The 15,946-nt window shown below is 37.7% G+C and overlaps 1 protein-coding gene across 5 annotated transcripts in view; it reads left to right on the top strand.

The window, feature by feature from the left end:
- Positions 1–12,967, top strand: part of hipk1a (homeodomain interacting protein kinase 1a) — a 28,134-nt gene extending 15,167 nt beyond the window's left edge. For 2 of the 5 annotated variants that reach the window (XM_067445679.1, XM_067445682.1), the window contains 6 exons: positions 1,195–1,352; positions 2,762–2,917; positions 3,043–3,201; positions 5,706–5,899; positions 6,190–6,299; positions 8,428–12,967. In XM_067445679.1, coding sequence (XP_067301780.1) covers positions 1,195–1,352; positions 2,762–2,917; positions 3,043–3,201; positions 5,706–5,899; positions 6,190–6,299; positions 8,428–8,847 — 1,197 coding nt within the window. In that variant the 3' untranslated portion in view covers positions 8,848–12,967. The remainder of the gene's footprint in view (positions 1–1,194; positions 1,353–2,761; positions 2,918–3,042; positions 3,202–5,705; positions 5,900–6,189; positions 6,300–8,427) is intronic. The other 3 variants (XM_067445680.1, XM_067445684.1, XM_067445681.1) reach the window with 2 other exon arrangements.
- The last annotated feature ends 2,979 nt before the right edge of the window (positions 12,968–15,946 follow it).

The following is a 15,946-nucleotide window of genomic DNA, read 5'->3' on the forward strand; positions in this document are numbered from 1 at the left end:
AAATAAAGATTGTGAATTACAACACCAGGTGCGACAAGTGACTGTTAAAAAATTGATTTGCCATTAAATCATTCATTCTTTCAAGAGATTCATTCCAAAACGCTGATTAATTAAGTATTTTTGAGTAAGACAATTAATCATTCATTCAAGCCTATTTAATTTTTTTTTTTAATTCAGATTCATTAAATATTTTAAATAGGCTGTAGAAAAAATAATTTTGTCAGAACCTCTATTCATCCAGGATCGTGCAGCTCTTAAAGGCATTTATGAATGGAAAGCTGATGTGATTTTGATATTTGCCCATCATTTCTTTAGGAGGTTTTTGGTGGAGAGGGGCTGTTCTAGTTTTGTTCTCTTCTTTCTTCACCTATCAATCGTGATTTAACAAGGCGTTTTTTCTTTTGTACTGGAGCTGCATCTCTTCTGGGCCCCAGGGCTCTATCCAGTGAAGCATGGCTGCTTGACTCTGCAATCCAAGTGATTTCTCTTTCCACAGACCCACTCCTGTGGCAGCAAATGTCTCCCCATTGACTCATTCTCCTTTTTCTTCCACTGCTAACCAGTCACTTCCTCTCTATGCAGATCAATGGACTGGCAACCTTAACTCGTCACTTGGGTTGCTTTGGTGATGACTTGAGTTAAATTCCCTGCTTAATTGTTATCGTTTTTTCGTGTCTCGCATTTATTCTTTTCTTTATAAAAGGCTGATCTGTTCAAACTCTCTTTGACTCCCATTCACGATTATTCAAGCAATGTAATTGAGATGAAATTGAAATTGACTTTATTACTGTGTTTTGTGTTTTAATGAAGTTCTGCATTATTTTAAGAGCTTACGGGACAGGAGCTGCTTTTCACGTATGACAGAAAGAGATCGAACAAAGACAGACTGAGCGACGCTACAGTGCTCATTATGCATCTGTCAATCACCAAGAGTAATTATTCACCGCAAATAGAGCCAAAAGGAGTGATATTAAAAGCAATTGTTGCTGAAGATAGTAATTGTATAATGCGTTTTTATACTATACCCACCATCACTTCTGTTGTCATAATTCAGTTTATTGAATGACAGTTTATTTGCTTTGTAAATTAAAGCTTATGATGGGAGTGTGAACAGACCTTGTTGCTCCAAATGAATAGAGTTACTAAAAAGCTAGTGGTTTTGGGTTTGTTCATTTGTCTTGTGTGTGTGTTTAGCAGGGATGGCCAGCAGGCACACAGCAGATCCTCATTCCCTCTTCATGGCAGCAGATGTCAGGCATGGCCATGCACAATCCCAGCCAGCCTGTGCTGTCCGATTCACCCATGGGATCTCTGTTCTCAGACAACACCACCCAACAGAACAGCAGCTGGAGGTCAGAACTGCCCCCACGGCAGCAGTTTACACTTCAGGTTTTGTTGCAAACCTGGATTCAATTAACCATCAAGTGAAAGACTTGCTGTGGTGTTGCACTCGAGACCGAATGCATCTGGGGTTTGCTTTACTGGTGAATCTCACAAAGCCTGTTGAAATATGACACATTTCTCCTGGGGTTATTTTTATTACTGAAACTAAAACCACAAAAAACATTTTCGTTACTTGAAATAAAATAAATGTTTAAAAAATAAAAAAAACTTAAACTAGCTAATTGCCAAGGAAACATTTCCCATTTTATTTATGAATACAGCAAAATTACTAAAATTGTATCTAAAATTATCATGAAAAAGAAAAATATGTACATAAAATCTAATTCTAAAAATTAAAAACTAATAGTATGTAATTCATGCAAAAATAATTATATTAATAAAATAATACAATTTAATTAAAAAAAACATATATATGACACATATTTTTCTATAACAATAAATCAAATGTATTATTATTTAATTTTGTTAGTATTATTATTATTATTATTATTACTTTTTATATATTATTTGATTTACAGGTAAGCAACTTTACCATCAAAGAAAGAGAGAGAGAGAGAGAGAGAGTGTGTGTGTGTGTGTGTGTGTGTGTGTGTGTGTGTGTGTGTGTGTGTGTGTGTGTGTGTGTGTGTGTGTGTGTGTGTGTGTGTGTGTGTGTGTGTGTGTGTGTGTGTGTGTGTGTGTGTGTGTGTGTGTGTGTGTGTGTGTGTGTGTGTGTGTGTGTGTGTGTGTGTGTGTGTGTGTGTGTGTGTGTGTGTGTGTGTGTGTGTGTGTGTGTGTGTGTGTGTGTACACACATATACAAACATATACAAAATGATTTTACGCATCATATCTATTATATATATATATATATATATATATATATATATATATATATATATATATATATATATATATATATATATATATATATATTATATAACAATTTAAAGTAAAATTATATATATATATATAATAGGTCTGATGCGTAAAATCATTTGGATTTAGGATGAAATATGACCTGGCCATGTTTTTGGCATGTTTTGTTTGAGTCGCATGTGCTTTATTGCCTGATTACAGTGACAACACTTCTGGTGGTTCTCAGGTGGGTGACAAAAAAAGCATTTTGCAAATGTACTAGGTGTGAAAACAACTTAAAAGTAATAAACTGGAATATTACACCCAGCTGCTGTTACCTGTGCTTCCAGACATATTTCTTTCTAGAACAAATTGCAGACTGATGTTGTGATTTTGTTGCTGCTGATTGTAATGTAGACCAATATGCCTCTGCAGTGAAAACTGAATTCTATGAATTGCAAATAGCTAATAACCAATTATAACCATTCTCAAAACAGCATGCATTTAATACACTCTGCCAGGGGTCGACATGGAGGTCAGTGCGATGGGACGCAGCAGGGCTCTGCGCAGGGGCGTAACGTGAGCGCTCAGCCCTCCCACGCGGGAGCCGGCAGCAATCGTACACAGCAGAGCGGAGTGAAGAGGTCAAAGGGTCGACGTGCCGAGAGCAGAGCCAGGTAACGCTCTTAATGAGTCTCACCATGAGCAGCCATCTCTGAATAATATTACACAGATGGAAAAAAGTTAATCTAAAAAATCAATTGTTAATTTCAAGTAATTTTATTTATTATTTATCTTGTAGACCCACGTCCTCCCAGCAGCCGGCCTCTTTGGTAGCGCACAACTGCGGTGATGCGTCCCAGCCCATTGTCATCTCCGACACGCCCAGCCCTGCCGTCAGCATCATCACCATCCACAGCGACACGGAGGACGAGGACGACAGGAAGTTTCCTCCTGAAAGGTGTGATCACTTTTACATGCCGGTTTCACTGTAGCTGTCCAGGCAAGCTATTTGAGCAAAGTAAGAACAAGTTAATAATAAAATGAAAAGAAATATCGGATCATCCTTCATAATGTGGCCACTATTAGCATCTCTTGCCTTAGCAAGGCAACAACTGATGGACTTGTACTGCTTTCCAAATTGAGTTTAGATTCCCTGCCCAAGCCCAAACCGAGATTTCCCGGCAAAATCCTCGGGCCGGGCCCTTGATCATGCGTTTGTGTTTTTTAATCATTACTTTATTAGCCTAATTGGGTGGGCAGAAAGCTATGCAATAATACTGTGTAGGGTACAAAGTTGCACAAGTCAGGATTAGTCTAAAAATTGCCGTTAAACTAACAGCACATGCAGCGATGGAGTCATGAGCTGCTCGCGTGAACAGTGCACTTAAATAAATCTTTTCATTTCAAATCGTTTCGTTTAAAAGTGGACTTACAAGCTTTCTATACACATTTTTCTCATGTCTGTGAGGCAAGTAGACTGCTGAGTTTCAGTTTATTAATGAGACGAGCTCCAGTTCATGAGCAATGAAAGCGATCGATTTCATGTCACGATTATAGTCTGCTATTTGCTTCTTATTTATTAAATCAGGCAATTGGCCGAAGAAACCTTTATTAAAAATTAGATTTTAACAATTTATATAAAACAAAATTCACTTTAAAGAAAGGCTTTCTACAAAACAAAACTTATATTAAAAGGAATATAACCACCAAAATCATTTCTGACCCACTCACATCTTTGCACTTATCATAATCAGATAAGCTGAGTCACACCGGTCTGCTTCGCTAATTACAGGCTCGTTCTCGTCAGAACACCCATGTATTAAAAAATGGTCAGGTTTAAATCGGGGTCTGGCTCATAATTACAGTTAATGTGTCTGGCTGGGACGGGCTCGGGTAGGGTTGGGCTTCAGTTTTTGTCCCAGATCTAAGCTCTAATTCCAAAGAGGTCTGTTATCAGCCCCAAATGGAAAATAAAACCATATCTGGACCGGATTGGCATGGAATTGAACAGTTAAGCAGTGAGAACGGTTTGGCCTGACGGTGGAAAAGTGGCTATACACCACCATACGTTACCATTTTTGGTCAGTAAGAAGAAAAAATATACTTTTATCAGCAAGGACACATTGAATTTATCAAAAGTGACAGTAAATACTTTTATAATGTATTTATTTTAAATACAGATTTCTTCTGAATTAAATTTTCATTAAGATTCAAAGAATCTTGAAAAAATATATATCTCACTGTTTCCACAAAAATATTAACCAGCACAATGTTTTCAGCAGTCAGTCACAATAATAAGACATATTGGTTACACTTTATTTTAAGGTGTCATTAAATTAATATGAATTACTAATAAAATAAATGTACAACATGTACTTACTATAGATTTAGGGTAGGATTAGGATTTGGTTGAGGGTTAGCTGCATGTAATTATGCATAATTTATAGTTATTAATATGGTTAGTACATGGAACATAGGCATGGGCGTCGGAAGCAAATAAAAAGTGGGTGGGTCAGTAGCAAAATAATGGGGAAATTGTTTTGCGGGGGGTCTGGGGGTTCTCCCCCATAAAAAAAAATTCCATAGATGTGATTTCCAGCATTATGGTGCGTGTGAGGCCATATCCCTTTCCTATACCAAAAAAAGACCTCAAACCAGTCAATTCCAATAGTCTAATAAAAAGGCTATATTCATTTAACTGCCATAGAAATCAACAGTTTCACAAATAATGATAATGAACAAGTTGCATGTTTTTTATGCTCCGTGTCCGGACAGAAAAAGTGCCATTTACTAAACGATTGATTGGGCCAGACAAAATTACAGAAATCACCATATTATTTACTGAGGCTGTAGGGCGTACAGCATCAAGTTTTGGCGCACGTCGAGCATAGGTTCGAATCCACCTTTTGCCATACTCGCTCTACTTCCTTTCCCCATCACATATCAGATCGGAAAGGTATTTATTTTCAATAAAAAAAGAGAAAATATTAGAAAAGGGGAAATAAAGCGTTTAACATGTGTTTAATAATAAGTTTCCTAATAAGTTTCTTGGTTAAGGTGTAGTCAAGGTAAACAGACTGAATTAGAGACGATAAAAGTGAGTGGGTCCAATATCATTGGTCTTAAAAAGTGGGTGGGTCTTGTCCCGCCCACACACAATGGTTCCAACACCCATGAACATATGTAACTGTAAAATAAAGCCTATAAGCACTGTAAGCATTTTGTCTATAAGAAAAAATATTTCATAAGCTCCAAAAGGATTACTGGATGTAATACTGAAGACTGGAGATTTTTCTTCTTACTGGAATAAATTACATTTTAAAATGCATTTATAAACAAATAGAAATCATTTCAAATTGTGATGATAATTCACAATAACCCCTTTTTAAAGTGAAAGCAGCCTTGGAAATAATAAGAGTATTTTCAAAAACATAAACAAATCTGTGTTCTCTTGTGTGGAAGCTGCAGTGTGAACCAGCGTACAAACGTCATCAGCTGTGTGACTGTCCATGACTCCCAGGACTCTGACTCCTCCACCAGCACCCCTCTCAGTCCCAAACGCCTTTCTAACTTCGTCGAGAGCAACACACACTCCAAGTCTCTAGCCATGGTCGCGCCCTCAGTGAAAACACAGCTCTGGGACGGCGCGACAGGAGGTTAGTGAGAGTCATTCTGACTTCTAATCATCTGAATATTAGTTTTTCCCTTGAATCCATTCATGATAGTAATTGCTTCTTACACCAAGAACAATCATAATCAGTTTTAAATGCCCATTTGATAATTAAACAGGCTTTCGTGCTACTATACCTTAAGCAAATGTGAAAAGCTCATGTGAAAGAACAAACTGTTACATTTTGAATAGACATGGATATGCCAGTCATATGATAATGTGTGACATCATAGCTGTGCAGATCTGACCCTTAAATATTATTTTGTTTACTTCCAGAGAACAATGCTAATAGTTCTGGAAAATCAAAGAAAGGAACGGCCTCACAGTCCAGCGACCGGCATCAGAGGGTGGCATCAAACAGATCTCAGCCTCTCAACCTGAGCCAGGTACATCTGTACAGACCATGTGACATCAGAATTGAAGTTTTGTGGCTTTTAGACAATATCGGTTAGTTAGAGGTCATCTACTACCAGTCAACAGTGTGGGGTCAGTAAGAAATCAATACTTTTATTCTGGAATGATGCATCAAATAGCGACAGTAACATTTGTAATGTTACAAAAGATTTATTTTCTGAATAAACATTCTTTTAAACATTTTATTCATCAAAGATGTATCATGGCAAATATATTAAGGAGAGACACTATAGGCAAAATGCTGTTTTTTTGTGTTTTTTTCATGCATATGTCCATTTTGAGATTTGAGTTTTTAGCTTTTCAGACTAGTGGAAAGAAAACATTCGAAATTATACTTTTAAGTGCATCTTTTATAGCACTTTATCTGTTTGCATCTGTAGATTTCAATTACTGTACTTTATCTTTAAAGGCCATTTTCTCAAAATGAGTCAGAAATCTCCACTTCAGAAGCACTTACATACACCAATCTTGTTTTATTCCTATCTATATTCTGAAGGTTTTTTATAGAGGGGTTTCATGGCAGACTTGGCAGATTTTATACATTTTATTCCCAATTTTTTTTATTTGTCTGGCTGTTGACAATATTTACTGATTTATGTAATAAAAGTGATATCAAAAATCCTCTCTGTAAAAACCTTTGACTGTAATATGCCAAAAAAAATGAAGATTTTTGAACCTGGCTTCATCCAATGTTCAGATTTTGTTTGTTCTAAAATATTTGCACATTAATGCATATTTAAAGGACATTTGCGGCAAATTTTTACGTTTATCTTGATCGTTTAACCTTGGTGACTACAGTCTAGAGAAAAAAAATTAACCGGATTGGTGCTTGCAACATGGAGCTGTTACAGTTAATGCCCAGAGCCCTCACTCAGCTAAAACGGCAGCTTTGGGGGCATAAATGTAAAGAGTGTCTTTGTGCCTCTTAACAGACACAAAATGCAATTTTATTTTTAATGTCTGTCCAACAAGAACAGGGACCTTACATGACAACGATTGCATTTATTTGAATGAATGGATTATAGCATTTATTTAAATTAATTATCAAGAAAGAGAGAGAGTTTGTGCACGCCACTGCACCTTATGACAATAGATTTATGAATTAAATATTCTCTCATCAATGACTGTACCTCATTGGGAAAGGATGGACAATACCCTTGTTTGCACTAATAAATGTTGCTGCCTACACGCTGCAATAACCAATAAAATGTTCAATAATTTTTTTCCTATGTTGTCATGAATATCGTTATCGCAAATATTTTTGAGGCTATATCGGCCACCCCTAGTTCCTGGTTAAGAGTGGAAACCGCAGGCGGTAAATGTGAAAACTGCATCAAATGTCTGTGTTTCGTTGGCAGTCGGTGCATAAGTGCATATAATGTCAACAACACGAACATATAGTAAATTGAAAATTATTCAATTGTGTGTGTGTGTGTGTGTGTGTGTGTGTGTGTGTGTGTGTGTGTGTGTGTGTGTGTGTGTGTGTGTGTGTATATATATGCTTTTGACTCTTTAGCTCCGCCCACTGCAGGCCTCCTCCACGAGTTCGGCTGTTTTCAGAAAGAATCGGTACAGCGTATCTGTCTTTTATAAATATGATAAACCTAAAGAATCTTTGGTAATATGAGGATGCAATACTACTCTATAGGTACTCAAGATTAGCATGAGATGGCAGACACTGTGTGTGTTATGTACCCTTTAATACCCTATAATGTAATCGATGAACTGGGCAAGTATGGTGATATCTAGTAGTTAATGTTTTTACCAGATTCACCTGGGCCGTCTTGCCTTAAGTAGCCCAACAATTACAAACATTGTGCATAATATAATAACTAAGTACTAAGATAATAATAAATGTTTCTTGAACAACAAATTATCGTATTGGAATGATTTCTGAAGGATCATGTGACACTGAGGACTGGAGTAATGATGCTGAAAATAAATGCAGCCTTGGTGAGCAAAAGATACTTCTCTCGAAAAGGTACAAGGTATCTTACCAGCCCCAAACTTTTGAACAGTATAGGAAATGTTAGTATACTCCTAAAAGTTGACAAACCAAAATGTAACAGATAAATGCATGTAATATGTCTGTCCCAACAGGTGCAGCAATCAATGACGTCATCCCATGATCGTGCAGGGGGCGGACCACTGAGACGCCAACCCACCTACCCTCCTACAGGCCCCTCCCACTCCTACAGGCTTCATGAAGCGTCGCTCTTCGGCTCCGCCTCCAGCCTATACGCATACCCGGCATCTGCAGCCCTGGCCTCTGTGTCGCAGGCGGTGGACCAGCTGCACAATTCAGCCGGTTCCACATGTTCCTCCTCCTCCGGCCGCCACGCACGCACCGCCGGGCCGTACTCTGCCTCTCTGAGCCTTCTGCAGAAGAACAGTGCCATGGGCGTCATGTGTCAGGCTTCGGCCCCGTACCAGCAACAGCAGCTTTCGGCACAGTCCTACCAGCGTCCCGCAGCGTTTCCACTCAGCCAGAGGAAACTCAACCAGTACCCGTACCTGTGAGGAGGACCAGGCATCTGGACATGAGGTTTGATACATGCTGGTGGAAAATGTCAGAAAGGTGTCACGGGTGTTCAAGTGGAAATGCCCTTTTAGCTTATTTTATTGATTTTTTTTTTTTTTGGTGTGTTTTTTTTTTCCTTTACAGCATTTCTAAGGAGTACTTCTTGCATTTCAAACATGCTGGGCTTATTTCAACCATTTCTTAAAATATCACCCATTATGTCTGAAACAAGCCACTGGATGTCCAAATTAATGCATCAAAGGCCCTGTTTACACCTGGTATTAAGATGCGTTTTGGCCGTTAGGATCACAAGTGGACGAGGGGGAGACATTCCCGTTTACATTGTGTGTTCTAATCCTTCCCCTTTTGTCCACTTTTAACCATGTCTGTCCTGATTTTTTTTTTTTGAAGGGAGGGTTTATGGCCGGATAAATGTATGGGCTTTTTCAGATCCTTTAATCTAATGGACAAAACAAGTTCACTAAATTTACATATGAACACTACTGGAGAAGACATGCAGAGAGCATCAGCTTTCGTTCCTGCTCTGAAAGCTGCAAGACCAGCTGAGTGTGTGTTAGAAATCAGGAATGGTGTGAGAACATTGTGTTTGGTATTTTTTTTGGTATCTTCAAACCAAACTTGTGTCTCCAGCCGACAAAATTTAAACCCGTCTGGTTGGCACGCTTCCCATAATTAGGTCAGTGGGTGGAGCGGAGGCGTTCATTTGCAGCTGTTCAAGCGCATTTGACCACATGAGCGTTTACACTTCATAAGCAAACCGGTCGAATGCATGTTCGACTCCATCTGGAAGTGGCCAAAAGTGGACACGCTCGAAACGCTTTAAATCTGTATTTAGTGTCGTCCACTTGTAATCCGATTGACCAAAGCGCTTCTTAAAGGAAGTGTATTCAAGATTGTGGCCAAAACTGGTACTGCAATCACTTTCGAATGACTGCAGAGCGGTGTATCCCCTCTCCCCCTCCCCCCTGACTCGGGGTTGCCAGATAAGCTGCAGGATCCAGCAGAAACGTTTGATAACTACAGCAGATCTGGCAACCCGGATGCCTAAACACTACTGACTTCGTGATTGGTAGATGATAGATGGAAGGTGGAGCTTCAGGCCAAAACACAACATGTCATCATCAACATCAGTTGAAGCTGCAACAACAACTTTTAAATGACAATATCCTGGCCGGACTACTGTTGTCAGTGATATAAGTATTTGAAATTAACATGATTTCTTAATGTCTAATGACATATCAGGGCCATTTTATGATTCATTGAAATACATTTCTTACATACAGTTCCTTTAATACCAGGTGTGGACAGGGCCAAAATCTCATTGAAACACATCAAACTTTGATTTTGATTTGTTTGGAATAGCATGCTGGCATACTAATGTGTACAGTATGCAAAGGAAATACCTGTATGACCTACTAGGCTTTATCCAAAGTGACTTACAAATGATCCATACTAAGATTTTAAAGGTCCCATTCTTTGCGATTCCATCTTTCAAACTTTAGTTAGTGTGTAATGTTGCTCTTAGAGCATAAATAATACCTGTAAAATTATAAAGCTCAAAGTTCAATGCCAAGTGAGATATTTTATTTAACAGAAGTTCCCTTTCAAAGCCTACAGTGAACGGCCGGTTTGGCCGTTCAGTCCTGCACTTCCTGCAGTAATGACGCAACTAAAACTGTTTGTTGACGAACCCTCCGCCCACAAGAACACGCAAATTCGGGGGGCGTTGTCCTTTTGCTCTTGAGGGTCGAGAATAGGAAGCGTTGTTTTTGTAGAGTGTATTTGTCGTCATGCCATTGAAATGCTGTTATTTTCATCCCGGAGTCAAATCACCTGTGTTTGGCCTTCCCACGGACGATGTACGTAGAGATCAATGGCTACAGTTTATGGTTAACTCGGTTCCGGAAAATTATAATCACAATTTAAAACTGTGCAGCAAATTTTGCTGAGGACTGCTTCCTCAGTCTCAATCAGTTTAATGCCGGATTCGCAGAAAGATTATTCTTAAAAGACGACGCAGTTCCCTCTTTGTCTGGAAAAGACGTTGTTTATGGACCACAACCGGTAAGTGTATTTTATTATTTAAGTCCGTTTAACAGTTTATGTAACTCATGACACAAAGTGCAACGCTGTTTAGCTTTGTTAACTAACGTTAGATGGTAATTGAAACTAATCCGAAAAACTTAGCATATAAAAGTGTAGTAATTCATTCAGACACCATCGATTGTTGGTGTTTGTAATGATCAGTTTAAACTACTGAATAGACAGCTTACCATTCTGAAACATCCAGCAAAAGTTTTTCCTGAGCAGGTTGTAATCGATCCTCTTCGATATTCTCCGGGTCTGATTCCGGCTCAAATTGATAAGGCAATATAGACATTTTTGCAATAACATTGAGCGCGCGTATCTCCCTATCTCCCCAATATGATAAGAGGCGGGACCTTTCCGGGCAAAGTGCGCTAAGCTGCTGTCCAATCACAGCGCGGGAAGCGCTGGCCTAATCAGAACTCGTTACGTATTTCTGAAGGAGGGACTTCATAGAACAAGGAAATCATCAGGCCGTTTTTAGGACAGAGGAAACACCGGTATACAAATAAGTAAATTGTGTGTTTTTTTACACGCGAAACATGAACTCATGTTATATTGCACACTGTAAACATAATCAAAGCTTCGAAAACACGCGAAGAATAGGACCTTTAACATCTCTCTGTTGACTTATTTGATTGGACTGGCAAAATTTAAGACATTTTTATACAAAAATAGGATTAAAAATGCTACAAAAAAATATTGATGACAAGATTAATTTAAGATAACATAAGATTTTAATTTTGTTATATTTTCATTGCAGCTAAGCACATTTCCTCACCTAATTCTCAATCCCATTAAAATTGTGTTTTGCATACTATTTTTTTAAGCAGTGTACACTGCACAGTACGCTAGTATTCCATGTCAAAGTGTCAATTGTGAAAAAATGTTAATGATGTTTAAAAATAGGCAACAATTTTGAAAATAATGGAGGAATTAGTTTAAAGTGGCAGTCCGACAATTGTTTAAACTGTCTTTGGGGCATGCGTCAGCAGGAGTGATCTCTCCTCTAGAAAGATATTTATGATACGTGATATTGATGTCACTCTGACAACAGTAAAGCGTACTGTTGACTGACCTAAATTTTAAATTTGGGATGAATATGTTTGCGACATATTTTGAAGTGGCGGCCACAGACACAGGATGTCATCGCTGCGTTTTATTGGTGATGGGAACCTGAAATGGTTTGGTGATGGGAAACCTGCCAAAATACCAGGAGAAAGGGATACACGGCAAATTTATATATCAAATTTATTCTGAAATATATTCCTAGTTGAGTTTATGATTAGCATTAAACAGCTATAGATCACTTGTCTTGAAAGAACCATAAGCACATGATTTAAAATATTTTAGATTTTCATATAATGTTTAAAAAGTGACATTTTATTGCCATATCAATTAGTTACGCACTAAATAATCAAGTTTTCACTTTCAATGTATTGTGCTTAATTTATTTATTGACTATGTGTGGATTATTAAAGGAACTTTATATCTGTTTTTATTTAACCTAATAATGATTACTCTTTATTTTAAATCCTTGTATTTCTTTTCAACTTTGTATATTTTTACGTTGATTTGAAAGTATCTTCTTATTCTACTAGTTGAATCTTTTTTTAATTTGTGTTTTAAGTGTTTTATCCATAACCTAAGACTGAATTTGTCAGTGTGAATTGTGTGGACAGTTACTTGTTATTTGTTCTGTAATGTCTAAAAGATGATGCTTGGATGCAGTGTTGTCGTGTGAGAACTTGCCCTTTGTGCACAGTGAAATAAGAGCGAGACCTCTCACAGACAACATCAATTCGATAGCGCTTAGACAGATGGGTAACATGTTAGCTGTTCATCTCAGTTGATCTTCGAGCACTTGATGTGTTGTACTGAGCTCGTCTCGTGAGTCGTGAATGTTGCCGGGGTTCTTGGCTTTGGTGCGATGATAGCTGTTTGTACCGTTTAATCACCGTGTGAAGTGGAGTGCTGAGTAGAAGAAATCACAATAAACTCATCCTGAACACAGTGTGGGCCTGATCAATCTGAGGTACACTAGCCAGCCTGAGTGATGAATAAACCGCTTACTACACTCATAGCTATGGGTTTATTTTTATCATCTCTAAGGGGAATGTATTCTGGTGATGATCCATTGTCACTGCCATTTTTAGAGCCAGTTTGGCTTTTCTCCCTCTGGCGCTATAGGAAATTATGCTTTTAAAGACAGGTTGAGACTTGATCTGTCCTGTATAAATAAAATAGTGTACGGTAGGATATATATATATATATAAAAAAAATCTAATTCACTTGAGGAAGTCCTTTTAAGGGTTAGTTCACCCAAAAATGAAATTGATGTCATTAATGACTCACCCTAATGTCGTTCCTCACCCGTAAGACCTCCGTTCATCTTCAGAACACAGTTTAAGATATTTTAGATTTAGTCCGACGGCGTATCTAATTGTATGCACACTATACTGTTCATGTCCAGAAAGGGAATAAAAACATCATCAGAGTAGTCCATATGTGACATCAGTTAGTTCATTAGAATCTCTTGAAGCATCGAAAATACATTTTGTTCCAAAAATAACAAAAACTACGACTTTATTCAGCATTTTCTCCTCTTCCGCGTTTGTTTTCAATCCTCAAATAAAGATTCAAACGGTTATGAATCAGCGTATTGATTCATGATTCGGATCTCGTGTCAAACTGCTGAAATCACGTGACATTAACGATCCGAATCGTGAATCAATAAGCTGACATATATATATGTATTTGCTATTTCATCCAGGACGTTTCCAGGCCTCTAATACACCATTTAAAAATTCTCTTTATATTTTTTTTTTTTTTTTGAATGTGGGAGCCCTGCATCAAATAATATTTATATATAATATGATATTTTTTTATACACAAACGCATCGCTGGTTTATTATGGATGGATGCACTTTTTTGAGCTTCAAACTCGTTAGCCCAATTCACTGCCATTATAAAGCTTGGAAACATTAGGATATTTATTAATATAACTGATTGTGTTCATCAGAAAGAAGAACGTCATACACACAGGATGGTTTGAGGGTGAGTGAATCATGAGGTAATTTTCCTTTTAAAGTGAATTGATCCTTTAATTCATTCAACTAATGTTAACTAATGAGACATTTGGAAGCTTGTTTCTGCCACAGAATTTAAAAAACAAAACAAAAGGAAATTGCAACTTTTTATGTCCGAATTTTGACTCTTTTTTTTTCTTTTCTTGCATAATTGTGAAATATAAACTTGCAATTGTGAGTTACAAATAAAAAAAATCAGAGAGGGAAAAAAGTTAGAATTGCAAGATGTAAACTTACAATTGTAACAAAGTCAGAAGTGTAAGATTTTTTTTTTTTTTGTTTGTTTGTTTTTTTTTTGTTTTTTTTTTATGTTCGTGTTGAGAATCAAGCTTCTATAGGGACCTTATTGGAAAGTGTTGTTTATTACAAATGGTATAGAGACAGTCACAGGGCTCCCAGTCCTAAAAATATTGGAGAAGTTTTAAATCGGAAAAGTTGTGTATTTTTTTCCCATGCTTGGCTAAATATTGCCATAGGGATTGGAAATTGTTAAGAAAAAATATAATTCCTGAATAAAGCTCCTAATGGTTCCGGAGTGCAACCATGTGCATTTCTAAATACTCCTTTGCTCACCAGGATTTTTAACTCCTAAATAAATAAAAGCATATGGGTGAACACACCGTTTACACGTTCTAATCTCAGAACATTTTTAAAACTCTGTATACACTGGTGCTGCTGTCTTTAGATGTTTCAGTGGTGTGACATTGTGAGAGGACTCGCAGTGTGTTCCTGGCGTTGACACACATCTGCCAGGTGAACGCATGTGACAGATGCCCTCCCTGCAGTGATGTGACCTATGCAAGGGCCGCCCAATGATAGTGGCACCCAGGAGACCTCATGCAAGGAACCTGGAGTGATAATCTATGAAGTGCTAAAGCAAAGATGCATTGGATCAAGGTCAAGACACGGTATGAGTAGTTTTTGTCTGAGAGGGTTAAAACTGCAAAACAGCTCTATTGAGTCATGAGCCACAAAAATGTCATATAAGATATTGCATAGTTGTACACCAGGTGCTGTACAGTGGGATACTGTCAGGAACCAGTGGGATGCTGTAAATACGCCAAAGCGACTTACAAATGAGGAGAACAATAGAAGCCATCAAACTGACTATGCAAGTGCTATGACTAGAACAGTAGGCCTACACATTAGTGGCGGACTGGCCGTGGGAGAAGGGGAGAACCGGGAGAATTCCTAGTGGCCTGGCAGCTGTCAATTTTTTATTATTATTATTTAATCTTTTTATTATTAGTAGTAGTAGAAGTATTGGTGATGTTGTTATATATTGTTGCCTTTTGAATGTTCTAAAGTGATTATTTCTGAATTCGCCATTCAATTATAAAGCTCTAAGTTAATAAATCGATTAGTCTTGACTGGCGACGTGATTCTCCGCTCCTTCGCCAAACGGTTTTGGTCAGACAGACAGAGTAATAATCAATGCGAGAGACTTGAGAATGGAGTGAAAGTGCCCAGGTGGAGCAGAAAGGCAAATACTGACCTGTTCAGGACTTCAAGTGCAGGTCAGTTTCATCTGTAATCGTAAAATAGGTTATTGTAGTGTTGTATGCTTACTTAGTTAAGAATTAAAATGCTAGCAACTGTTAGCAATAGCACCCATTACTATCATCACTCAAAATACCGTATGCAAAAGGACATCGTTATATAATATATTGTTACAGTAGTAATTTAGCAGACAAAAATCTACATCGTTTTATAAAAGTTTTAGAGCGAGCTAGGGCAGACAACAATTAATGTTACACCTTAAGAAATTTAACCATGGTTTTACTAAAACACACACAAAAACAACAACAACACATGGTTACTAGTCAAATCATGGTAACTAACAAAGCTACAATGGTTTTGCTACACTACATGGTTTAACCATCGTATTTGTAGTAAAACTCTG

This window comes from Pseudorasbora parva, chromosome 6 (genome assembly GCF_024679245.1).
Source record: "Pseudorasbora parva isolate DD20220531a chromosome 6, ASM2467924v1, whole genome shotgun sequence".
Classification (NCBI taxonomy): Eukaryota; Metazoa; Chordata; class Actinopteri; order Cypriniformes; family Gobionidae; genus Pseudorasbora; species Pseudorasbora parva.